General features: G+C 37.0%; 1 protein-coding gene across 5 annotated transcripts; it reads right to left on the bottom strand.

The window, feature by feature from the left end:
- Positions 1 to 2763: 2763 nt before the first annotated feature.
- Positions 2764 to 25667, bottom strand: LOC107781496 (protein DETOXIFICATION 40). 5 transcript variants are annotated; one of them, XR_012701155.1, is made up of 8 exons: positions 24918 to 25666; positions 24198 to 24829; positions 24043 to 24099; positions 21265 to 21503; positions 6426 to 6824; positions 3965 to 4083; positions 3618 to 3704; positions 2764 to 2985 (listed from the first exon to the last, which is right to left on the bottom strand). XR_012701155.1 is itself a non-coding variant. In XM_075234224.1 (7 exons), the coding sequence occupies exons 1-7, from the start codon at positions 25239 to 25241 to the stop codon at positions 2917 to 2919; spliced, it is 1527 nt and encodes a 508-aa protein (XP_075090325.1). In that variant the 5' UTR covers positions 25242 to 25666; the 3' UTR covers positions 2764 to 2916. The 5 variants fall into 5 exon arrangements, 4 of the variants coding, with proteins under 4 accessions (XP_075090325.1, XP_075090326.1, XP_075090327.1 ...); XM_075234224.1 differs by lacking the exon at positions 6426 to 6824; XM_075234225.1 differs by lacking the exons at positions 2764 to 2985; positions 3618 to 3704; positions 3965 to 4083 and having other exon boundaries at positions 6410 to 6824.
- Positions 25668 to 26196: the final 529 nt, after the last annotated feature.

Raw genomic sequence — 26196 nt, 5'->3', positions numbered from 1 at the left:
TTTATCATCTTCTAGCTCAGAACCTTCAGTGATTCTGAGTGCCAGGCTCCTTTCCTTCTTGGGTATATCCATCTTCATGGTTTTTCTTCTAAGTTCATAAGCAGTGAGATTTCCAATTAGCTCATCCAACCTAAAAGTGACAATGTTCTTTGATTCCTGAATGACAGTGATTTTGCTCTCCCAAGTAACTGGCAGAACCCTTGTCAGAATTTTCTTCAGAAATAATCCTTCCAAGAGACTTAAGTTCATTTGTCAGTGTGGTGAACCTTGTATACATCTCTTGGATGGTTTCCCCTTCCTACATGGTGAAATTCTCATATTGAGAATATAGTAGTGTTCCTCTGGACCTCTTCACTTGAGGTGTTCCTTCATGGGCCACTTGCAAAGTGTCCCAGATTTCCTTAGCAGTGGTACATCTTCGAATTCTACTGTACTCATCTGGACCGAGTCCACAAACAAGCCATTTTTTGGCTCTAGTATTCTTCTCTTATTTCCTCAAGTCGTTAGCAATGCAGTCAGCTCTTGTTTTTGGCACCTCTTCTCCTTCAGTATTTATCTTCATGGTAGCCAGTGGACCATCTGTGACAATGTCCCATAGCTCATAGTCTTCTCCTATGATGTGATCTCTCATCCTGCTTTTCCACCAAGAGTAATACTGGTCGTTGAAGAGTGGTGGACTAGCAGTGGATTGCCCTTCCCAGTTTTCAGGTGGTGCACTCTTCTTGATCTTCACCTAAGGTGTTAGTCTTTTCAAGGATAACGTGCTCTGATACCAATTGATGTTTTAACTTCAATACCACACAAGAGGGAGGGGTGATTTGTGTGGCGTCCTTTTTTTTGCGTGCACAGATTATAGAAGGACCTGGTTCTTCTATGTGTTCCTTATACTACTGTTGCGGAATAATAAATGCAGAAATTTAAGAACACAAGTATTTTACGTGAAAAATACCTCGCTCAAAAGGTAAAAAAACCACGACCTACTTCCCAGTAGGATTTTTTCAAATTCTCCACTAAATCATTGAGCCAAAAACTGCATTTACAAAATACTTTTGTAAACCTAGGATTAACTCTAATCCTGTTGTGGCAACCAGCCTCTAACTGTTGCGACAACTTCAAGTTAACTCTAACTTGAATATTTTGAGTACCCATTACAATTGCCTCTAGATAAAGCGGAAAGGTACAATATGAAAACACCTACTACAATTGAACTAGAATAAAAGACAGACACTTGGAACTGGTTCTTTTATTTGGTTCATGTAGCTTCAGGTTCGCACACTTGAATCACACATGAACTGCTTGCAAAATGCCATGCTATTTTGCTCTCAATTCACGTTTAACTTCTGGTTTTGTGCGTCACCTATAGAGTGAGAACATCTTGCACTATATAGAGTTAGTAGATGAAGAAATAACTAGAGTTCTAATGCTACTCTTTCTTGGTGGAAAAGTTCTAGTTGATCTCAACCTCTAACTCCTCCCTTAACTTGGATAGTGTTCTTTTTTATTAAGGAATCCTTCTCCTTATCAATTATGCAACCATTTTAGATCAGGAGATAATAATTAGACCAAGTTAAGCTTATCTCATTCACGTGCATCCCACGTGCTCAAATCTGCCCGTGTCTATGCACACAGGAGATATGGTTCATGATTGAATTTCCTTTGTCAATCTTCAAAACTAACATTCACTTAGGCCAACACAGCTAATTCAAAACTCCCAAGACGTCCACAGAAGATTTGAGTGACGATAGAAATGAGATTATTCAGCATATAAACTATAATTGCCGGGCCTGCCAGAGGCAAGAGATTACTTAATTCGATTTTGATTGAACGTCGAAATCGCACGAAAAAAGATAAGCTTTTATCTGATAGCATTTCTTCAAGCTCAGAGCTTATTGTTTGATGATTCGGTTCTAACACTTCTGGTGCTGCCGATGATGGTGACATGGATTCACAGGGCTCATCACATTCTCTCTTACACTCCATTGCTCTCTCTCTCTTTTTGTTATACAGTTTACTAATGATATGTCAATTTTCAAAGTTCAAATATCACCTAAAGAATCATTTCTTTTTTCTGTATGCTTTCGGTATTTGAAACGTACTCATTTAGATTCGCGTCGATTTGATCCACTAAGAAGATAATTAAGTGTTTTCTACTAAGAAGTTCCTTATTCCTAGGGTGAAGAGTCACTTTTAGAAAAGAGGAAATCAGATAAATTCTTTGCCTAGAGTTAGAATATATGCTACTGCTTTAATGAGTAATTAGACAAATCATATATAACGTCTATGGTAGCGTGAATTTGGTGCAATTTATCATTTGATTATGTTTAAATTCCAAAAGGTCTCAATTTTGTATCTTTTGGTGCTAATATGATTTGATGTTAAAAAAGTTATGCCCAATCTTTCGATCACTAATATCTCCATGAATCAAATAAGTTCATGTACAGATTAAATGCCTTCTTAGGTTGCAAATGCAAAGTCTTTTTGAGAACTTTGTTTTTTTTTTTCGAAAAAGTTTTTTAGGTTCGGTATTTTTCAAAAACAGAAAATGATAATCTGCATCTTAACTTTGCAAAACTATCATTTAATAATACATATTATAAACACCCCCCCCCCCAACCACCACCACCCCTAAATATTCTACACACTTTAACTTTGTGGATAATCTGTTCTTAACTTTGCAATTTCCGCATCTAAGAGCCCCTCCCTTTTTTTTTCCCCAATCTTATAAGACCCCTCTCTGTTGCTAAAAAAATGAAGTATGTGGAATGGCTAAAATATACCCATACCCCATTTTCTTTAACAATTTTCCAACGGTTAATGTGCCTAGAGATGAAAAGTACGAAAATTAAGACAGTGAAATATGGGATGACGTATTGTCATTGGTCCAATTGAATTAGCTAATTTTCCGGCTGTTGCTTCTCAATCATTCAACAATGGCTTTTTACTCTGGTCTTGCCACATATTTAATCGGCTCTTTGCTTTTTCCACCTGTAAAACACAAGTAGAAAACAGAGCTTAATTAGCCTGTCAAAGTGAACAAACAACATATTCATCGTCAAACATGTTGGGCGTTGGCTATATAATTACAGGAAAACACTTCCACTAGCTCGAACATTAACCTAAACAATATTTAGCCAAAAAAAATACAAGTGAATTAAAAAGCCTTTGTACGTAATTTATAGAAGAATCATTATATTATCAGGCGAACAACTAAATTTCTACTAAATCATCGAAAGCTAAAGTGCTATTGGAACATTTGATTATGCTTATAATATACATAGGTAATTTAACTTGCCACGGTTGATCAAGGGTCAGATTTTAATTATATTGCATGATCGAAAATTACTAGTAGAGTATTTTTGAACACTAGGTTTTAGAAAGTAGTTTTTCGAAATTAATTTTAAGGGAAGAAGTGTTTGTTTGACCCATTTTTGCAAATTCAGTTTTTTCAAATCTTTCAAAAGCTCCCAAAAAAAAATCATTTTTGAAAATATTTGAAAAACTGAGTTAGGAAATCTTCAAAAAAAGATAACTTTTTTCTTTCCCTCAAAAGACTGCTCAAGCAAACGTTTTTCTTTTTCTTTCAAAAATAAAACAAGTAATTAAATTCTAAAACATACCTCTTGCTCCCAATTGGTTCGAAAAGTCACCCACAGTAAGATGATGGTCTGCATAGCTGTTCCTCCTAACAATCCCAACCATATTCCCTTCCCATTCAGCAAAACAAAATTAACATCAGTTGGTCATAATTAAGAACAAAAAGTATTTCAAATTAAAAATAATATTTTGCATTTTTCCTCATGCTTAATATTACTCCATCGTAAAGAGAAAAAACAATTACTGTTTTAATTCTGTCTTTTTTTAGTTGTCATGGGGATTGGAATAATATTCACATAATAAATTTAATAAGTTTTTTTTTTCAACTTAAAAATATAAAATTGTGAAAGAATTGGTAAAGAGAATATACCTTAGCTTCGAGCTTGAAGTTAAAACCGAGAACAATACCCAATGGAATGCCAACAACGTAGTAACATCCCACGTTAACGTAGGCCACAAAAGTTTGCCATCCACACCCAACAGCAACCCCTTCAAAAAATTTCATGTATTAATTAATTAATTAACATACATTAATTTATGTCGATCTTTAATTGATGATGCATGAGAGCGACAAATTGTTAAGTTGGTGGATCATATCATTCGCTAAAGAACAAATACTCCATGATAATCCAATCAATTAATTAAACTTCTAAAGATATCTGTATACATAAACAAAAATCACATGCATCTTCTGATTGAACTTCTCTTCCGAAAAAACCAAAGCGGAGATCAGTTTTATGATCCATTATAAATGCTCTTTTAATTATAACCCGTTTTAAAGGAGATTGGTAAAAAAATAACATAGAAAATTGATAAATAAAATATACGATATCTTTATATATAATATTACTTTCGCTACTTAAAATATAAATAGTCACAGGAGATCATTTCCTCACAGAAACATTAGGTTAGAAACAAAGGCTTGAATTATTATTTTTTCTTCTTTCTCTTCTTCTCTACCACTTGGAAGGTTTAAGAGTTTTCCCCTCTTTCCAATTTCTTGGCTTTTAAGGTGATAATTTGTAAAGGTGAGATAGATAGAAATGCAAAAGATTAATTCCTACTGAAAAAGCTAATATTGAACTTCAATTAAGAAGTGTAAAAAAGAGTTACTAATTGCAAAGTTGTATTATTCAGGATATAGAATAAATGGAATTCAAAAAGTTTAGTCAATAAAATAATTTTTGACGAGCTCTAATAAAACTAGAAAAATAATATTAAATCATTTCGAAGAACATGCAAAGCATATATTGAAGATTTCTTAAACAACAAAATAGATGGCTAGGTTCATCAGAATCCTAGGGTATCATATTGTGAAGAACAATTCGCAAATATCTATCTACGTTCAACAATCGAATATTCTATAACATGTCAGGTTACCCTAGACAGAAGTAAATTCAGAATCGAACTGGATTCAATATTTAAAATTCTTATAAGTTTATATTTACTATTTGGTATAATTTTGATAAACTTTTATATATAAATTTATTTTACGTGAAAGTATTTGGTTCAAATGAACCCAATGTAATAAGTCTAGATTTGCCCGTGACCCTAGAGGCCGAGAGTGAAAAACATTTTAATATGTATATTTTTTGCTTTTCTGTCGATTCAGTCCATCAAAATTTCTTAGCCGAACGTATAGTGACGATCATATTCTGTAAACGATGTCGCACCTTCTTTTTTTCGAAGGGATATGGGAATAGGGAGTTTTTCCAATTAAATTGACATTAATCGAAATGGGATTATTTATTCATTCATAGTCGTCATTTGGAATAATTTATGGTGTTTCAAGTCACCGGTTTATTTTTAAATCCCAAATCGAGGAAATTAACTCTTATTTATGGTCTGCGAACACAGAAGACCGGGTAAGGAATTCTGTTAACCCGGAAGAATGTGTGAGACACTCCCGAGTTCCGTGATTTTAGCACGGTCGCTTAACAATTAACACTTGGCTTAATTATCTAATTCATTATATTGTTTAACAACCTATTGTGCATTTTACTTTTAAAACCGCTTTTAGTACTTATAAAATTTATTTGAACAAGTCGCAATGTCGCGCACTCGTTTATTTTTGTACACATTGCAAACCGCGCCATGTGAAATGCACCGGCGATTTACAACATGTTAATTTTATTATTATTCGAAGTTATGGTCGGGTCACATGAAATGCATACCCGAATTGGAATTTACATATCGCGACCATGCCACGGGAACCGTACCCATAATCACGATACTTATTAGTCGCGCCTAAAGTAACTAACGCGTGTTCGTGAGTTATTTTCTTAAACTACTTTGAGATTGCTTGTGAGGTCAAGAATTATGGAAATTATTGTGAGAGGTTGACAAATTAAAAAAAAAATAGAATATAACGAAAGCAGTATACGTATCATTATTCTTATGCTTATCTTAATCAGATCCAAACAAAATTCATATTGGCTCATCAACAAAAGCTAATAAATCTATTACCCCACTTATGAGCAAGATTCCAGTTTTATCAATAAAAACATAACATGTAAGTTTTCAAGATTAAACTAGACCCGTATCACGTCATTACTTCAAAGAATTCAAAAGTTTAATCCCAAACGATTTTACTCCTTAAAATGGAAAGCAACCAACTAAAGAACTAAATTATCAAATTAAAATTGAACTTATGAATCAGTTACTTCAGTCATACAAGCACAAACTTATTATCCAAATGAAAATCTTAGTATCCATAAATTGAACAGTAATGGGATAAAATAAAAACTCACGCCTAACTACCGTAAACATGGAACTAATTAAAATAAGAGAATTCAAGAATTTAATACCCAAAAGATAGGAAAGAATCGGACCTTTGTATTTAAGAAGAATATCCAAATCAAATCTCTAACAAAGCAGCTGTGAGATGGAATCAAAATCCAAAAATTGATAACGGAACTTGAAAAGAAAAACGAATTGGATCGCGACCGGAAAAACCTCCAAACCGCGAACTCGATTGGATCGGAACGGAATACCACCGCAACCGACCTCGGCAATGGCTATTTTCGTGTATGGTTTTAGTGATTGTTTGGGGTGTTCGTATAGAGGATTTTGCATCTAGTTTAATGATGTTAACAAGGATGAGCTACATGTGGAAGAGCTAAGGATGGCGCTGACCGGGATGCTGTAGCGAGAGCTGCGTCACTACCATCTATGCGCAACAGTTGCTGCCATCTTTCTTAGCTCTCTCTGTTTTCTTTCGTGCCCTACTCCTGTGAGAATGAGAGAGGAGCCTCTTTTATTTTAAGATTTTTTTGAATTTTTTAGGTTATGAGGGTTTGGGCTAAGAGGAATGGGCCATCCGAATTTGGGCACAAATTTTGGACTCTTTAATTCTAAAGGTCCATAAATTAAGAAACTTAATAATTTTAATATATACTATTAAATATAAAATTAATTCCAATTAATTAAGGCAAACTATATGAAACTATGTTTTTGTATTTTTTTAATTTTTGTTCTTTAAAACTAGAATTAAAATTAATAATAAAGTGAAATCCTATAGAAATAAATTTCAATAAATATTCTAAAAATACTAAGACTATTAAAGATAATTGTGATTTGCGGGTCAAAAATTACGTGCTTACAGCTACCCCTCTTTGCTTGAAAACACAAAGTGTTTTTGAGCAAAGAAACAAGTAAGCGACGTAATTGATTTCTGACCCGACACTTATTCAAAATGATTGTGACCGAGCCATGGTATTTGAGCTGCCTACATATCCTTGGCTATAAAGGAATCAGGTCATGTGTTGTTCAGAAGTGAATGAAGTGATGGAGTGTGTGGAGAGGATGAGAGAGTCGAGTGAGGTTCCGTCGAGGTTTCGGTCCGCGGTCCCTGCCATTACATCATGAATTGAAAGCAAAAATTACAACAACAAAAAAAAATACAAGATCATATCTACTTGTTGTCTTGAATCTTCCTTGAATCTCCACTTGATCCTTCAATATGAAACTGAAAATTCACCCCATTCTTCATGTGGGCATCCTGCTGACTTGAATTGAACTCGAAAACTAAAAGTTGACCCTATTCTTCAGGAGGGCTCCTGATGCCTCTCAAACTTGAACTTGAAATAAATTCCCTCATTCTTCAGGTGGGCGCCTGATGCTGACTTAAAACCTGAAATGAATTCCCTCGTTCTCCAGGTGGGCGTCTGATGCTGACTTAAAACCTGAAATGAATTCCCTCATTTTCCAGGTAGGTGCCTGATGTTGACTTAACACTGAAATGAATTCCCTCGTTCTCCAGGTGGACGCCTGATGACTTAAAACTTGAAATAAATTTCCTCATTCTCCAGGTGGGCACCTGCTGACTTAAAAACTTGAAATAAATTCCCTTGTTCTCCAAGTAGGCGCATGCTGACTTAAAACTGAAATAAATTCCCTCCTTCTCCAGGTGGGCGCCTGATGTTGACTTAAAACTTGAAATAAATTCCCTCGTTTTCCAGGTGAGTGCCTGATGCTGACTTGAATTTGAAATGAATTCCCTTATTCTCCAGGTGGGCACCTAATGCTGACTTAAAACTTGAAATGAATTCCATCGTTCTCCAGGTGGGCGCCTGATGCTGACTTAAAACCTGAAATGAATTCTCTCGTTCTCCAGGTGGGCGCCTGATGCTGACTTAAAACTGAAATAAAATCCCAATTCTCCAAGTGGGGCTTACTGACTTAAAACTGAAATAAATTCCCTCGTTCTGTAGGTGGGCGCCTGATTTTGACTTAAAACTGAAATGAATTCCCTCGTTCTCCAGGTGGGCACCTGCTGACTTAAAACTGAAATAAATTCCCTTGTTCTCCAGGTAGGCGCCTGCTGACTTAAAACTGGAACAAATTCCCTTGTTCTCCAGGTGGGCGCTTGCTGACTTAAAACTGAAATAAATTCCCCATTCTCCAGGTGGGCGCCTGGTGACTTAAAACTTGAGATGAATTCCCTCATTTTCCAGGTGGGTGCCTGATGTTGACTTAACACTTAAAATGAATTTCCTCGTTGTTCAAGGTGGGCGCGTGATGCTGACTTAAAACTTAAAATAAATTCTCTCATTCTCCAGGTGGGCGCCTGCTGACTTAAAACTTGAAATAAATTCCCTCATTCTCCAAGTGGGCATCTGCTATCACAACAACACAGACAAAGCAGAGAAAGTTTTCTGCCCCAGTTTGTACTAGGAACATTTATTGATTGTTAGTTGAATTCCATTATCCAGGAGGGTCTTGAAAATTTAAAACTAGATCCTATTATCCAGGAGGGTCCTAAAAACTTGAAATTAAATCCCAATATCCAAGAGGGTCCTGAACAGTTGAACTTATCTCTCATTATCCAGGAGGGTCCTGAAAACTTAAAACTGAATTTATCTAGAACATGCTTTCCTCACAGGGGATTCCTGGCAAAGCAAACAAGATTTTTTGCCCATGCTTAAAACAAAGAAAATTTTATCAGTTTGAAAATGTGGCGGTTAGTTTGTGGCATCCTTGCTGAAAGTGTCTGCTTCTGCCACTACCTCGCTTCATTTTGATTAGCTTCTTCGGGCTACAAAGAATTGTTTGACCTTTTGATCGGACCTCGACCACAAAACCTCTGAATGGCTTGAATCCCTTACACTCAACTTGTCGTATGGTACTTTCATTCTGACAACTGTTGAACCTTTACATTTCCTACAAATTCATGAATCACTTGACCACCTGAACTTCAGTTACCACCGCATTGCTCATTCTAAATCATGTCACTTGTGATGTGTCTGGCCGAATTTCGCTTGGTGCAAATAAAAAGTTGGTAATGAGCTTTGAAGTCCTTTCTTGCTTTCTTAACAAAGACTAATTTGACATAGACTTAGAAGAATAGACCCAAAAGAAACGAAGCGAAGTGACTTCGAGAATTAGGAATAAAAAGGAAAAAAACAGAGATGACTATTTGAAGAAAAATGGAAAAAGAGACTTATCTGAATGAAGTAACTGGATCCAATGATCATGACATGCATTTCGGATTGATCAGCCTAATCCATCCAACTAATCACATTTCAGTTCATGCCATGTCTTCATACTTTAAAATCGGGGTTTCCATAATTCAATTTCTCTGTAAAGTCATGAACCCCATTCGGCTTGTAATGCCCCGAGGGGTTTTCACCAGCAAGCCTCCCTCATTTTCTCCTCTCTCAACTCACTGTCGCCTTACAGTGCCCGTAAGGGTTTTCACCAATAAGACTCTCTCATTTGAATTTTCTCTCGACTCACCATCGCCCTATGGTGCCCGTGAGGGTTTTCACCAATAAGACACTCATTTATTCACTTTTCCTTGTGACCATGAACAAAGGTGCTACCCATGATGTAAATCATACCTCCATCTCACTTGACTTGGCATCCTCAAAGTTGATTAGAAGGTCTTTCTTTGGACTGTAGTGTAGGTTTTGGACAGGGTTAGAAAGAAAAGGTGGCATGTAGGCTCAAAATAATTTAAGATGAAGGGGTTCAAAATTACAACTTTTGGAATCAGATCTTTTTACAAAACTAAAACTTCTGCCCCAATTTCTTCGAATCTAGGGAATTTTGTATTTTTATTCTGATGGGACCGAACCGTGTAAGGCTGCCTACATATCCTTAAAAGGAATCAGGTCGAACGTAGTTCAAACTAGTAAAAGTTGTTTTGTTTTTGTTACTTTGCTTTTCTTTTTCTTTTTCTCCTTTCTTTTCTTTCTTTTGCTTTTCTCTTTTTCTTTTTTTTTCTTCTTTTTTTTTTCTTATTTTTTTGTCTTTTCTTTTTCTTTTCTATTTCCAGCTCTACTTCTGATTCCAAAAGAGGGGTATGAAAGAAAATAAATAATGCTAAAAAAAAAGGTAACAAATGATAAAAGTGTTTGGGATAGCAGAATAAAATGTCATCGTCATTCCAACTTTGAACATGCCTAGTACAAAATACGATTGAAGATAAGCAAAGAAATTATACATAATAACTATTGACTACATCAGAATTGATAGCCATATCCACACATTTACCTTCTATGTCTGTTAAATACAAAGCACCATTGAGCAACACCTTTGTCACAATGAACGGCCCCTGCCAGTTTGGGGCGAACTTGCCTTTAGCTTCAGCCTGATGTGGAAGGATGCGTTTCAATACTAACTGGCCCACTTCAAATTTCCGGGGACGCACGTATGCTCTTGCCATTCTCTTCTTATACAATTGACCATGGCATACTGCTGCCAATCGTTTTTCATCAATCAAACTCAACTGCTCTAGCCGGGTTTTGACCCACTCATCATCATCAATTTCAACGTTAGCCACGATCCGAAGGGATGGAATCTCAACTTTCCGCAGGTATAACTGCCTCGGTTCCATATACCAGCAAATAAGGAGTTTCACCTATTGAAGTGCGAACAGTAGTGCGATAACCCAGTAAAGCAAAAGGTAACTTTTCATGCCATTGCCTGGAACCTTGCACCATCTTACGAAGTATCTTCTTTATGTTCTTGTTAGCAGCCTCAACAGCTCCGTTTGCCTTAGGACGATACGAAGTGGAGTTTCGATGCATAATCTTGAACTGTTGGCATACCTCTTTCATCAAATGACTATTGAGGTTAGCAGCATTGTCTATGATGATTATCTTGGGAATTCCGAACCGGCAAATGATATTCGAATGAACAAAGTCTACCACCGCCTTCTTAGTCACGGACTTGAAAGTTACAGCTTTGACCCACTTGGTAAAGTAATCAATGGCCACCAGAATAAACCTATGCCCGTTTGACGCTGCCGGCTCAATTGGTCCAATGACATCCATGCCCCAAGCAACAAAGAGCCAAGGTGCAGACATTGTGTGCATCTCAGATGGCGGGGAATGAATTAAATCCCCGTGCACCTGGCATTGATGACATTTGCAAACAAAGCTGATGCAATCTCATTCCATGGTGAGCCAATAATAACCTGCTCAAAGAATTTTCTTTGCCAAGACATACCCACTCATATGTGGCCCGCAAACTCCGGAATGAACTTCGGCCATGATAGTTGAAGCTTGTTTAGCGTCTATGCACCTTAGTAATCCTAGATCTGGAGTCCTCTTGTACAAGATTCCCCCACTTAAGAAAAATCCACTAGCCAGACGTCGAATGGTTCTCTTTTGATCACTTGTGGCATGTACCGGATATACCCCTGACTTGATGTATTCCTTGACATCGTGGAGCCAAGGTTCACCATCAATTTCCTCTTCAACCACATTACAATAAGCGTGCTGATCACAGACTTGGATATGCAGAGGGTCGACGTAAGTCTTATCTGGATGGTGTAACATTGACGCCAGAGTAGCCAAGGCGTCGGCTATCTCATTATGAATCCTGGGAATATGCTTGAATTTTACTGACCTAAATCATTGACAAAGATCATGCAGACATTGTCGATACGGTATGAGCTTCAAATCCCGAGTCTCTCATTTTCCCTGAAGCTGGTGAACCAACAAATCTGAATCTCCTAAAACCAGTATTTCCTGAACTCCCATGTCTATAGCTAGTCTCAAACCCATAATGCATGCTTCGTATTCAGCCATGTTGTTAGTGCAATAAAATTGAAGCTGAGTTGTTACGGGGTAGTGATACCTTATTTCAGAAATGAGTACAACCCCTATTCTGACACCTTTCATGTTAGCAGCTCCATCAAAGAAGAGTTTCCAACCTGGCTTTTCATCATGATCAGCCTCGTCATCATACATCACTTCTTCATCAGGAAAATAAGTCTTTAGTGGCTCATATTCTTCATCCACCGGATTCTCGGCGAAGTGATCGGCCAGGGCTTGGGCTTTCATCGCGGTCCGAGTCACAAAGATGATGTCGAACTCTGTGAGTAAAATCTGCCACTTTGCCAGTCTTCCTGTGGGCATAGGCTTCTGAAAGATATACTTTAGAGGATCCATGCGAGAAATGAGGTAAGTAGTGTAGAATGACAGAAAATGCTTCAACTTTTGTGCCACCCAAGTCAGGGCGCAACATGTCCTTTCAAGAAGAGTATACTTAACCTCATAAGGAGTGAACTTCTTGTTGAGATAATAAATGGCTTGCTCTTTCTCGCACGTGATGTCGTGTTGACCCAACACACAACCAAAAAAATTATCCAAGACCGTCAAATAGAGAATTAAGGGTCTCCCAGGTTCCGGCGGGACCAGCACAGGTGGGTTTGACAGGTAACTCTTGATCTTATCAAATGCTTCCTGACACTCATTAGTCCACTTAACCGCAACATTCTTCTTCAGCAACTTAAAGATGGGCTCACAAGTTATCGTGAGTTGAGCAATAAACCTGCTGATATAGTTTAACCTTCCGAGAAGGCTCATTACCTCAATTTTGTTTTTGGCGGTGGTAATTCTTGGATGGCTTTGATCTTTGATGGGTCCAACTCAATACCGCGTCGACTGACTATGAATCCCAACAGTTTCCCGGACGGGACACCAAATGCACATTTTGCCGGATTGAGCTTGAGGTTGTACCTGCGGAGCCTTTGGAAAAACTTTCTCAAGTCTCCAACATGGTCGGACTGCTTCTTTGACTTTATGATCACATCATCTACATAAACCTCAATTTCCTTGTGTATCATGTCATGAAATATGGTAGTCATTGCCCTCATGTAAGTTGCCCCAGCATTCTTCAAACCAAATGGTATTACCCGGTAGCAATATGTCCCCCATGGCATGATGAATTCTGTCTTTTTTGCGTCTTCCTCATCAATCAGGATCTGGTGATATCCCGCATAGCAATCCACAAAAGACTCGATCTCGTGCTTGGCACAATTGTCAATCAGAATGTGGATGTTCGGTAATGGGAAGTTATCCTTTGGACTTGCCTTGTTGAGATCACGATAATCAACACATACCCTAGTCTAACCATCCTTCTTTGGTACTGGCACCACATTAGCTAACCAAGTGGGATATCGAGTGACCCGAATGACCTTTGCATCAAGGTGCTTTGTGATTTCTTCTTTGATCTTCACACTCATATCAGTCTTGAACTCCCTTAATTTTTGCTTGACAGGAGTGAATGCCGGATCAATTGGCAATTTATGAACTACCAAATCAGTGCTCAAACCCAGCATGTCGTCATACGACCATGCAAAGACATCTTTATATTGGAACAATGCTTTGATTATTTCTTCCTTGATTTGTGGTTCCAAATGCACACTTATCTTGGTTTCCCTAGTATTATCTTGATCTCCTAAATTGATTGCTTCAGTTTCTGTCAAATTAGGCTTGGGTTTTCCTTCGAAGTGTTTTAGTTCTCTACTGATTTCCTCAAATGCTGCTTCTTCATCATATTCTGTTTCATCATCACACTCTACTTCTTGGATTATTATTTCAGAATTAGATTGGCTTTTAAGATTTGGCTGAAAATTCCTGATGCATATCATGTCATTGAAACCAGCATAAAAAGAACTGTACAGAAGAAAAACAAAAAATGAAACGCTATCAGGAATAATGGAAAACGGAAAATTATATTTCATTGAAATAAAAGGATAGAAGGGTTTGGACATCAAAATAAGCAAAAAATAAAAATCTGGATTACAACTCTAGAATAACCTAGATAACAGAAAGGAAAACAAAGCAAACTACCAAACCTCCTTCCGGGTAGGGAGAAGAGTAGCTTTCCAATTGCTAAGCTTCATATTTGGCCCAACAAGCTGCACATCGGCATTACTGGAACCTTCCCCGATTTCCACCATATTAACCTCATCAAACAGACTCTGGAACCTCTTGATCAGCTCTTCATCAAAGTCGACCACAGGTTTTGGGACCGCTGATAGTGGGCGTTTTGCGACCCCTGGCTTGACAAAAGACTTGGAGATATGTGGAATAGGCTTAGGAAGTGACCATGCCTTCCTTTTCAAATTTTTAGCCTTTTTTCACGTCCTTCCCTATGAGTGTGAATCCCAAACAAAATGTACCAAAACTTTCACGTGGACACACCGGATGCGCAATACCCTGCAGAGACGAACCCAGACCTTTGGCCGGCACAAAACCATTCTTCAACATTTCATTTGCTACCATGACGGACGCGGAGGGTAGCTTCGGACTTGGAATGCATTCTCCCTCAGGAATCTTCTCGACAGACACTGTTTCGAATGTTTGGTAAACCCAAGGCCCTTTATCATCTTCAACTTCAATAAATGGAACAGTTGTGTCATTGTAAGCAGATAAGTTCTCATCACCGTGCACAACTATTTCCTGCCTATCTCATTCGAACTTTACCATTTGATGCAGAGAAGACGGGATTTCCTTGGCAGCATGTATCCAGGGCCTGCCCAATAACAAGTTGTAGGAGACAGCCACATCTAGCACTTGGAACTCCATAGTGAACTCAACTGGCCCTATTGACAATTCGAGCATTATATCACCGACAAAATCTTTTCGTCCTCCATCAAAGCCTCGAACACATACATTGTTCATGTGGATCCTTTCAGTGCCGATCTTTAACTTTTGCGAAGTGGACAGAGGGCAAATATTTGCACTAGAACCGTTATTAACCAGTACCCTCGAGACAGCAGAATCCTCGCACTTCACTGTGAGATAAAGAGCTCGGTTATGTTCTGTACCCTGCATAGGAAGTTCATAATCTAAGAAAGTGATCCTATTTGCTTCGAAAATCTTGTTAGCAATATTTTCCAAGTGGTTCACCGTGATCTTATTAGGAACATGGGCCTCATTCAAAATCTTCATCAGGGCTTTGCGGTGTTCATCTGAATGTATCAACAAAGACAAAAGAGAGATCTGAGCTGGTGTTTTCCTTAACTGCTCTACAATGGAATAGTCTTGTATTTTCATATTTCTCAGTAACTCTTCAGCCTCTTCTTCGGTGACTGGCTTCTTTACTGGGATGTGGCCATTCGTGAATGGCTTGGCTTTCCTGAGTTCCTCTAGGGTAAAACATCTCCTAGAACAAGTCAGTCCTCCGGTTTCATTGACTTCTTCCTCTACTTCTTTCCCTTTATATGTTTACTATCACCTGTTTGTAATTCCACGGGACGGCCTTTGTGTCAACCATTGGTAGCTGGGTCACTGGCTTAATAATAACGGGGGTAATACGAGCCCCTTCCACGATTATGACAAGCTTGCCCGGGACCCCTGGCACGACCACTTTTTTCTTTTCCTGGTTCGCTTCAACATCAATAAGAGGCCTTTTTACAACCAATACAGATGGCTTCACGTTGAGCGTGCTTAGCTTCTCCGACACCCCTTCAACTGTCAAGGGCATTGCTTTTGCAGAATCTGGAGCTTTAACTGGATTACTTTCGCTAGCCCGGATCATCATGACAGACTTGGAAGAATTCTTGGGCTCCCCATCCTTATGAACTATCTCAATCATATGTGTCTCTCTGCATGGGCCGACAAAGGATTTTGGTTGATGTTTGGCGCCTCCGGGCTCTAGACCACAATTTATTTGTATCAATAAGCTCTTGGATCACCCTCTTCAAATGCCAACACTTCTCTGTGTCGTGCCCTGGGCATCAGAACAATATGCATATCTGAGGGAATAATCAAGGTTCCTTGGAGGTGGATTTGGTGTCTTTTGCTCAATCGGCCTCAAAACGTCCAACCGCCTCAACCTTTGAAACAAACTGGTATACGACTCTCTAAGAGGGGTGAAGGTTTATTTCCGCTGCTGCCTCTCTTTTCTATAATCCGGCCTTGGTCGAAAGCTTGGACCAGTAAGGTTTCGGTATGGTTGTGGAGGTGGATAAGGATTTTATGGAGTAGGAGCACGCCATTGCGGGTAAGGAAGGGGTTGCGCATATGACTGTGTGTTGAACATGGTATTGGGGTGGTCTGACTGAATATTGAGGGTCTTGTGGTGGGAAATAATGTTGGGATGGATTATATGGAGCTTGGGTGTAGGCTTGAGGTTGGGGTCGAGGTTGGGTGTACTGGTGAGGCGAACCCCTTGGGCCACGCCATGATCCAGAGACAAACATAGCGACATCATCTTTCTTCTTTTTGCCTAACAGGCTTCCGGTGCCACTTTGAATTGCCTGTGTGGTTGTTTTTATGGCGGAATAGCTCATGATCTTGCTTGACTTGAGTCCCTCTTCCACCATTCCTCCCATCTTTACCACATCGTTGAAGGACTTACCTATGGCTGAGATCAAATGGCCAAAGTAAGTAGGCTCTAGGGCTTGAAGAAAGTACTCGACCATCTCATCTTCTTCCATTGGACATGGGGCCTTTTGGCGGGCTGTTCTAGCTCTTGATCGACCCGACTTCTTTTACCATACCATGTGGCGTAGTTAGATCCTACTTCACCCGTGGACAAATCCCGTACTTGAGTTTGTGGCTCCAGGAACCTACATTGGTGCCAAATCTGGCGAAGCTTTTCTTCTGGGAATGTAGCTTTTGGGCATAGTTCAATAACCTGTGGACTCAAATCTTCGTCATAGGGGATTGTCTAGCATCTTCCCAATTGGCGTAAGACCCGATGCGGGGCATATGGCTGAATACTCCGAAGACCCATTAATAAAAGAAAGCACACTCCGGCGGACATGTAAATAACTTCGTCGACCGGGAGCCAACCGAAAGTCCACTCAATTCGATTTGCGTTTAAAGAACCCAAATACGCGAACCATGCCTCAGTACCTTCTGGAAACTTATGACCGTTTACTCGGTTTTCATATTCTTCGATGCAATTGAGTCTGATAAGACCGTAGTTCATGTAACCTGGGCGATGACAAAGATGTTCTACCAACCACATTTGTAAAAGCAAGTTGCAACCCTCAAAAAACTTTTGTCCCGGCTCGACAAGCGGTTAAAGCTCGGTAAATTTCTGCGAGAATCATCGGTATAATAGTGTCATTGGCCTTTTTGACCATAAAGTCGGCCACTCCTACGAGCCCCAATTCTATGTCTGTCACTCCTTGGGCATATCAGAGTGCCTAAAACTGCCACCACAAAGGCCAAACCCCTGCGTGCTTCCCATTTGTCTTTATTTCCCTGATGATTCAAACCAGAGTCCGGAGCCTCAAATTTATGGGGGTCACTATACCGCCTGTATAAGAAACGGAATGTGCAGAATCCTCCGGCTAAAGTTTCATCTTTAACCTGCCGGCTAATTCTCAAGAGGTCCAAAAACTTATGAGGGGTTACAGTTCTTGGTGCTACTGGATATTGATGCCTTAGCTTCCGTTCGAAACTAGCATAACCTATTATTTCCTCTAGTGTAGGGGTCAACTCGAAATTAGAGAAGTGAAAAACGTTGAGTGTCGGGTCCCAAAACGGTATCAAAGCTTCGATTATATCAACCTTTGGTTTAATCTCCAGAAGACCAGTGAGCCCACCTAAAGCCTTTATCACAGAACGCTTGGCGACCTCCACCAGGTCGTTCCACCACATGTTGAGTCCTAGTGGAATCTCGTCTTTGACTCGAAAAGGTATATTTTCAACAGTGCTCATCCTGCACATTTTTATTTAAGGCGACTGGTTAAAAACAAGTGATTTTTGATTTATTTTATTTTTTATTTTTGACCACCCCAAAAGAAAGATTATTTTTGCAAAATAAAACTCAAACAACTCAAGACCACCTTTGCAAATACGACCCTTCAGCCCTTCAGAAATGAAGATTTTAAAACTGTGCTTGCTAAGTGGTCAAAATTAGAAAAAAAGCCATAGGTGGATATTCTTGCAAAACAAGCCTTTCAGTGTCTCGTCGGGACGTTTCTGGCCATTTGGACAAAAAATGGCATCCCCTAATGACAAAAAGATGCATTTTTTGGTTATTTTTGCAAAAATGGGTCCGGACCCGATGAGGGTTGCCTACGTATCTCACATCCTGTAAGAATCAAACTCGCGTAGTTCGGTCAATTTTGATGCACAGACAAATATGATTTGTTTTGAAATGCTTTTCTCTTTATTCTTGAAATTTTGACAGAGTAACGAGGTTTGTTTTTTTGAATACCGAGATTGTCAAAACCAGGCGTTTTTCTATCCTACCTCACTCTTTGGTCTTCTCTTCTATTGTTTTTTTGACTTTTTGTTCTAACTCAAGAAGCCGGTCAACATACAAGCCAAGCAAATTAATGCACAAGTAGCAGGTAAAGAATGCATCAGGATGGTCCTTTAATTTTGGGTACACCTATTCTAGACAGACCCAACCCATGTGTTGAGACCCCTAAGTCAAATACACGTGATGCAAGCAAACGTACCTGCTAGGGATTCGGCATGAGGCTGTGTTATTCTAAGTTTAAATCCAGGGTGTATTGTTCTAGACCTGGCTTATCCGAACGGACAACTCGAGCCGGGGAAGGGGGGGTAGCGTACCGGAAATACATAAGCTTCACCGGCTTTACAACTTGTCCGAACCTCGTTCTAAAATTAGGATATGATTCTAATAGAAAAGAAGTCACTAGAAGACTCAGAGAAAAGGAGGGTTTCGTAACAGTTTATATAAAGTTCACATAATATCAAAGCGGTAAAAAGCGACATTTAGTACATTAGATTTAAACACGTAAAAATCAAATAATAGACAAAAACCAAGTATAACAATTATTCTAAGCTCGAATTCTGAACCCTGAACCAGAGATTCTGGGTTCGATCCCCAGCAGAGTCGCCAGAACTGTCACACCTCCTTTTTCCCGAGGTGATATGAGAATAGGGAGTTTTTTCAATTAAAGTGACATTAATCGAAATGGGATTATTTATTCATTCAGAGTCGCCACTTGGAATAATTTATGGTGTCCCAAGTCACCGGTTTATTTTAAAATTCCAAATCGAAGAAATTTACTGTTATTTATGGTCCGCGAACACAGAAGATCGGATAAGGAATTCTGTTAATCCGGAAGAAGGTGTGAGGCACTCCCGAGTTCCGTGGTTTAAGCACGGTCGCTTAACAATTAATACTTGGCTTAATTATCTGATTCATTACATTGTTTAAAAATATATTGTGCGTTTTACCTTTAAAACCGCTTTTAGTACTTATGAAATTTATTTGAACAAATCGCGATGTCGCGCACTCGTTTGTTTTTGTACACATTGCAAACCGCGCCACGTTAAACGCACCCGCGATTTACAACATGTTAATTTTATTTTTTTTCGAAGTTATGATCTGGTCACATGAAATGCACACCCGAATTGGAATTTACGTATCGCGGCCATGCCACGGGAACCGTACCCATAATCACGATGCTTATTAATCGCGCCTAAAGCAACTAGTGCGTGTTCGTGAGTTATTTTCTTAAACTACTTTGAGATTGCTTTTGAGGTCATGAATTATGAAAATTATTGTGAGAGGTTGACAAATTAAACAAAAATAAAGACAATATAACGAAAGCAGTATACGTATCATTATTCTTATGCTTATCTTAATCAGATCCAAACAAAATTCATATTGGCTCATCAACAAAAGCTAATAAATCGATTACCCCACTTATGAGCAAGATTCCAGTTTTATCAATAAAAACATAACATGTTAGTTTTCAAGACTAAACTAGACCCGTATCACGTCATTACTTCAAAGAATTCAAAAGTTTAATCCCAAACGATTTTACTGCTTAAAATGGAAACCAACCAACTAAAGAACTAAATTATCAAATTAAAATTGAACTCATGAATCAGTTACTTCAGTCATACAAGCACAAACTTATTATCCAAATGAAAATCTTAGTATCCATGAATTGAACAGTAATGGGATAAAACAAAAACTCACGCCTTACTACCGTAAATATGAAACTAATTAAAATAAGAGAATTCAAAAATTTAATACCCAAAAGATAGGAAAGTATCGGACCTTTATATTTAAGAAGAATATCCAAATCAAATCTCTAATAAAGCAGCTATGAGATGGAATCAAAATCCAAAAATTGACAACAGAACTTGAAAAGAAAAACGATCTGGACCGCGACCGGAAAAACCTCCAAATCGCGAACTCGACTCGATCAGAACGGAATACCACCACAACCGACCTCGGCAATGGCTATTTTCGTGTATGATTTTAATGACTGTTTGGGGTGTTCTTATCGAGGACTTAGGATCTGGTTTAATGATGTTAACAAAGATGAGCTACAGGTGGAAGAGCTAAGGATGACGTTGACCGGGATGTTGTAGCGAGAGCTGCATCACTACCATCTATGCGCAACAGTTGCTGCCATCTTTCTTAGCTCTCTCTGTTTTCGTTCGTGCCCTCCTCCTGTGAGAATGAGAGAGGAGCCTCTTTTATTTTAGGGTTTTTTTTGGATTTTTTAGGTTATGGGGATTTTGGGCTAAGAGGAATGGGCCATCCGAATTTGGGCCCAAATTTTGGACTCTTTAATTCTAAAGGTCCATAAATTAAGAACTTTAATAATTTTAATATATACTATTAAATGTAAAATTAATTTTAATTAATTAAGATAAACTATATGAAACTATTTTTTTTGTTTTTTTTAATTTTTGTTCTTTAAAACTAGAATTAAAATTAATAATAAAGTGAAAATCCTATAGAAATAAACTTCAATAAATATTCTAAAAATACTAAAACTATTAAAAATAATTCTGATGTACTGGTCAAAAATTACGTGCTTACAAAAGATCACCGATGAGATTTTTCCAGTTATTGATATAATAGACAAGATTAAAAATCATTCAACTTTACTCCTTAGAAAGTTTAAAAATTAGAACTCAAGAGAAAGTAAAATAATTAAAGAGAATATCAACAGAACGTTAATGGGAAACTTACCAGATAAAACAGGTTGAATACCATTGAGTATGAGAGATAGAGCCAAGAGCGGAGCAAGATCAGAGGCTGCTTCTGCTATGGTTTCTCCGCTCGTGAAGGCATAGCTCATCACATGCCGCAGTAATAACACCAGAATTGCAAAGATTACAGAAATGACAAAGGAACTCAATGTCACCACCACAACAGAAAATGCTGCTGATTTTGGATGTCCAGCTCCTAGCTCATTGCTCACTCTCACACTGCCATTTTAAAATGAATTTAAGTTTTGTACACTGACATTGCAAAAAATATATTCATGTAATCAGGATATTTGTACAATAATTACAGGTAAATCTTAATGATACAGGTTCTAATAAAAACCACTTCCTACATTTCTAAGCATGTCATATATGATTTTAAATATGTGATCTGTATGATTATAAGACTTTTGAAATTTGTGATCTTAAATATGTCACATTATTTGTGAGACTATAAAAGTTTGATATTAATAATAAAATGAGAAGTTTAAGTTACATTATTTTAAATTTAAAAATATAATCATTTATTTTGGAACAAACTAAAAAAAATAGAAGCATTAACAAGTTAATTTATACTTGTGAAAATTAACTTACATTAAGAAAGTATATACTATGTAAAATCCTTATCAAATTACTGTTATCAGAACTTCTTCTCGAAATGTCATGATGATGATTTTGCTGAGATATTTATGCAAAGATCAACTTGCTTGATTTGCATTTCTATTTTTGGAGTGAAGTGATTCCATGCGTAGTGGAGCAGTCATTTCTGATTTTGGCCGATTTCGAATTATTGGTCTTGCTATCACTTTCTTGGTCTTATTCCTTTCAAGATACACGTGTGGTCGTGGTCTATTGGTGTCCTTAAATATGTTCTGTCTCATATTATATGTAGGAGATTTTTCTATGGAATTAAAGTATCCAATGAATTCGTATTCTCTCGATTTCACCTTATCTTCTAAAATTAAGAGCTGTTTTAATAATCACGCCCAGAGTTATTTTTATTTTCTGTTTTCTAATTAATAAATTCTCAGATAAAATAGAAAAGGTAAACAGAAAAGCATCTACTCTTGTAATTAACAGGTTATAGCCTGTAGGGGTGTTAAAAGAACTTTCAAAATCGACTGAACTGATGAAATCGGGCTAATCGAATCAATGTTATGTCTGTTTTTAAGAAATTAGTTTCTCGACACGTGCATCGCACGTGTTTGTTAAATTATATTAATTTTGACAGTGTAAATAGTACCATATTATAGAAACAAAATTTTAAATAAATAACTATAGATGAACGAATAAAATATAAGTTTGTATGAATAATAAATCTATTATAATTACCATTCTTGTTTGAAATTAAAAATAATGTTAAATATTTTTACTTCTTGAACGAAAAAATTATTATTATGTTAGTCATTTATATTGAAAAATTTTCAATTTATAAATTGTAGAAATATTACCAATTATGCGACCGAATAATCCAAGTACTCTGTTGGAAGATCACAAGACAAATTTATATTGGATGAAATCTTAAATCTCTAAGAAAAAGATAACAATTCCAAAATCGAAGCTCAAGCCAAAAGACACTATGCTTTGGAAGTTTGTCCCGAAAAATAACAAACTTCGCAAACAAATAATTAATTTAAGCCAAATAACATAATCCATGAATGTGACAAAGTGATTGAATAAGCGAAACATAAGCTCATATTGCTAATATATTCATAAAAATAATTGTATGAAATAAAACTGATTAGGTTGAAAATTTAATATTTAATGGAAAACTTTGTTAGGTTAATTAACAAATAATTTATTAGAAATATCTTATTTATTAATATTTTATTTTCAGATTATATTTGACTGAGTCTCCTCTCTTTTCTTTTGACATTAGAAGTATTAGTTCATTATCCAAGTTTATCCTATAAACACTCTTTTATAGGTTGTTTAATATCTATGGAACTTGAGCATGTTTTTTTATTTTATATATATATATATATATATATATATATATATATATATATTTAATAAAATAACGTTGTACATAAACTAAAGAATTATACTAGAACTTACAGAATTAGTCTCGCAAAGGAAAAGAAAGAAGAATAGCTGACGGTGAAACTCTAATGATTAAATACATCAGAGAAAAACATTTGGGAATAATGATTGTTACTTTATGTTTTATATTGGCAGAGAGACGTTGGATGTTTTGAGTATGAATAAAATGGTGCTTGTAAGGCTTTTGAAGATATACTATGTTCTACTTTTGAAAATCAACCTTACGTTTTATATTCTTTTTTGAAAAGGCGATACGATTGGAAATAAAAGAAGGAAAAATAGGCACCTGTTAGTTAGAAATCAGTTTGAACATTAGATACTAATATGAAAGATCATATCTTTTCAAGTAAATTTAGTATTTTGTGTCATTTTATATATGTAAAGTATTTACATTATTTAAAAGGGTATTTTCGTAATTTAATTTTTGATTTAAGGGCTTTTCACTTTTAATATAATATAGATATAGATAAATTTAGGTATATGCTATAATCAGACCAAGTATTTAGGATAATTTATTTTTATTTTATATAAGAAGTTGAAAAAATTCGAAATCAAATCAATTAAGTACTGATGCATAAAATGTGTGATTTGTATAAAATTAGTATTATACAAAGTATTACTAGCACTTTTTTGGAAAGTGTTATATACAGGAGATAATTAACCCAAAAAATGGGCATGATATATCTTTTTTAAGATAATTGATCAAACGGTGACTAACCTTGCTGCTGCATTGAAGCCAAGAGATATCATGAATACCCACCCTAGAATTGTCGTACTGCATAAAAAATATACCATTAAAGAAAGAAAGAAAGTATAAGAAAACAAAATAAAAATATGAGCACAAATATTGAATTTGGAAGTAGACGGTTTTACCAAACAGCTAGAGAGTCCAATGCTACCTCAGGATTTGGAAGCAAACCAGCAATTAAAATTAAAATTTGAAAGTACCAAGTCTCCAGACACAACATCACGGCTGAAGCAAGAGACAATTTGAAGAAATCCCACATTCCAAAAAATGCTTGCAGGCTAAATCCATTCCATGTTTTCTTACATCGATCAGTCCACAAAATATATACAAATTGCGCAATCACAACTATCCACCATGAAATACTCAAAACCAAAGCTCCTCCAAACAATCCCCAATCAAATACATAAAGCACAAGCCATGTTAAGAAAAGGTGAAAAACTAATGTCACAGCTGCTATATATGCACTAGGATTGACAATGCTTTGAGCTTGCAAGAATTTTTGGATTGGAAAATTGGCAGCATAAGCAAAAATTTGGGGAATTAGACCATAGACAAATAGTGCTGCTGCAGATGCTAATGTCTTGGATTGTCCTAGTAAAATCAAGATTGGCTTAGAGAATAAGTAGGCCACTGTAAGTGGTATTCCAGTAAGCATAAGAAGAATGGTTGATCTTTGGAGATATATCCCAAGCATTTCATACTTGTGAGCTCCATATGCTTGCCCACATAAAGTTTCAACTGCACTTCCCATTCCTAGCTGTTCCAATATTGTTCATTGTAAGTATACAAAGTAAAAGAGCAGTATAGAGATCATTAATCTTTGTGAGGTGAATTAACAAAATTACCATGACGCCATAGGCCAAAAGTTGAATGCCACTATTACCAAGGGAAGCAGCAGCAAGTTCAAGATTGCCAAGATGGCCACAGAAGATCTGAGTAGACATGGAAGTGGTATTGTTAAGCAAGTAAACAATGATTGCCGGAGCTGCTAGACGGAAGAGATTTCTCAGCTCTATGACCGAGGCCCGTCCAAACCGCTGAAGATGTGACAAGCTTGTGTCGGACAGGATTTCTTCAAGTTCAGGGCTTATTTGCTCCGCCGCCAACGTTGGCGGTTCGGATTCTAGCAAAGGTTCATTTGGCCCCTTATCTTGAAATGACTGACCCATGCCTTCTCCTCTTGTCAGTGAACTCTTGGCCCCAAAAAAAAGATTTGGAGTTTTTTGTCAAAATGTTAGAGAGGTTTTATATATGAAAGAAAGACGTCCAAAGGTTGGGGATATTTCTGAATAAAAGAACTGGTTTATACAGATAGCTGACATGAAAGCATGGTGTAACCATCTGGGAGGATTAGAGAAAGTGATACTATTACTTTAATGTCTCCAAAGTCAATAATGAGAATTTAAATTGGAGCTTCCAAACAAATAGATACTACCAAAAAGAGACTATAATCAGACATGAATATCAATTGCGGCCTAAAGATGCGTGCGTCTGCCACCATATAGAAACACGGCGAAGCTAGAGTTTAAGTTATAAGCTAGAGTTTAAGTTATAAGTTCGGTCTAACCTTAATAATTTTATTGATCCAAACTTTATATTTGTTTTGAAAAAAATTTAATATGAAAATTTTGATTTAAAGTTAAATAGCTTTAAAAACTAGAATTTTAAACCAGTGGTATTGGCCGCTTAAAATTTCTGCACCATCCGTCAAGACAACACATCCATGCATGTATCTCTTAAAAGATAAGAAAATCCCACATGGCACAAAGTGGAACACATGCATGTATCTCTTAAGATCTTTCTTATGGACTGCACTCAATTAAATCTCCATATGTATATACCCACATAATGTCTGTTGCATATACATGCATAAATACTTGCATAGAGAATATAGAAGTCCATTTCCTATTTTTGGAACTTTAAAAAAATTCCCATTTTTTGTTTTTCTTTTTCCCCTTTCCCAAATTCCTATATACCGGGGATAAAGGGCTACTCTATATGATTCCTCGAAGGGCATTATCCAAGTTTAGCATGATCATGTCCATAGTCATATGCTATTTGTAGATGATATTATGCTACTCGATAAAATTAGTGAGGGTGACAATCGAAAGCTTGAACTAAAGA

Source organism: Nicotiana tabacum, chromosome 17, assembly GCF_000715075.1.
Source record: "Nicotiana tabacum cultivar K326 chromosome 17, ASM71507v2, whole genome shotgun sequence".
NCBI classification, from domain to species: domain Eukaryota; kingdom Viridiplantae; phylum Streptophyta; class Magnoliopsida; order Solanales; family Solanaceae; genus Nicotiana; species Nicotiana tabacum.
Note: the sequence above shows the minus strand (reverse complement) of the source record. Positions and strands in the feature narration are given on the sequence as shown.

Excerpts from the sequence above, each read along its gene's own strand:
- LOC107781496 (XM_075234224.1), bottom strand. The coding sequence starts at position 25,241 with ATGGGTCAGTCATTTCAAGATAAGGGGCCAAATGAACCTTTGCTAGAA. Across the intron at positions 24,830-24,917 it reads TTTTGGCCTATGGCGTCATG|CTAGGAATGGGAAGTGCAGT; the intron begins GTAATTTTGTTA and ends ATATTGGAACAG. Across the intron at positions 24,100-24,197 it reads TTGGACTCTCTAGCTGTTTG|TACGACAATTCTAGGGTGGG; the intron begins GTAAAACCGTCT and ends TTTTTTATGCAG.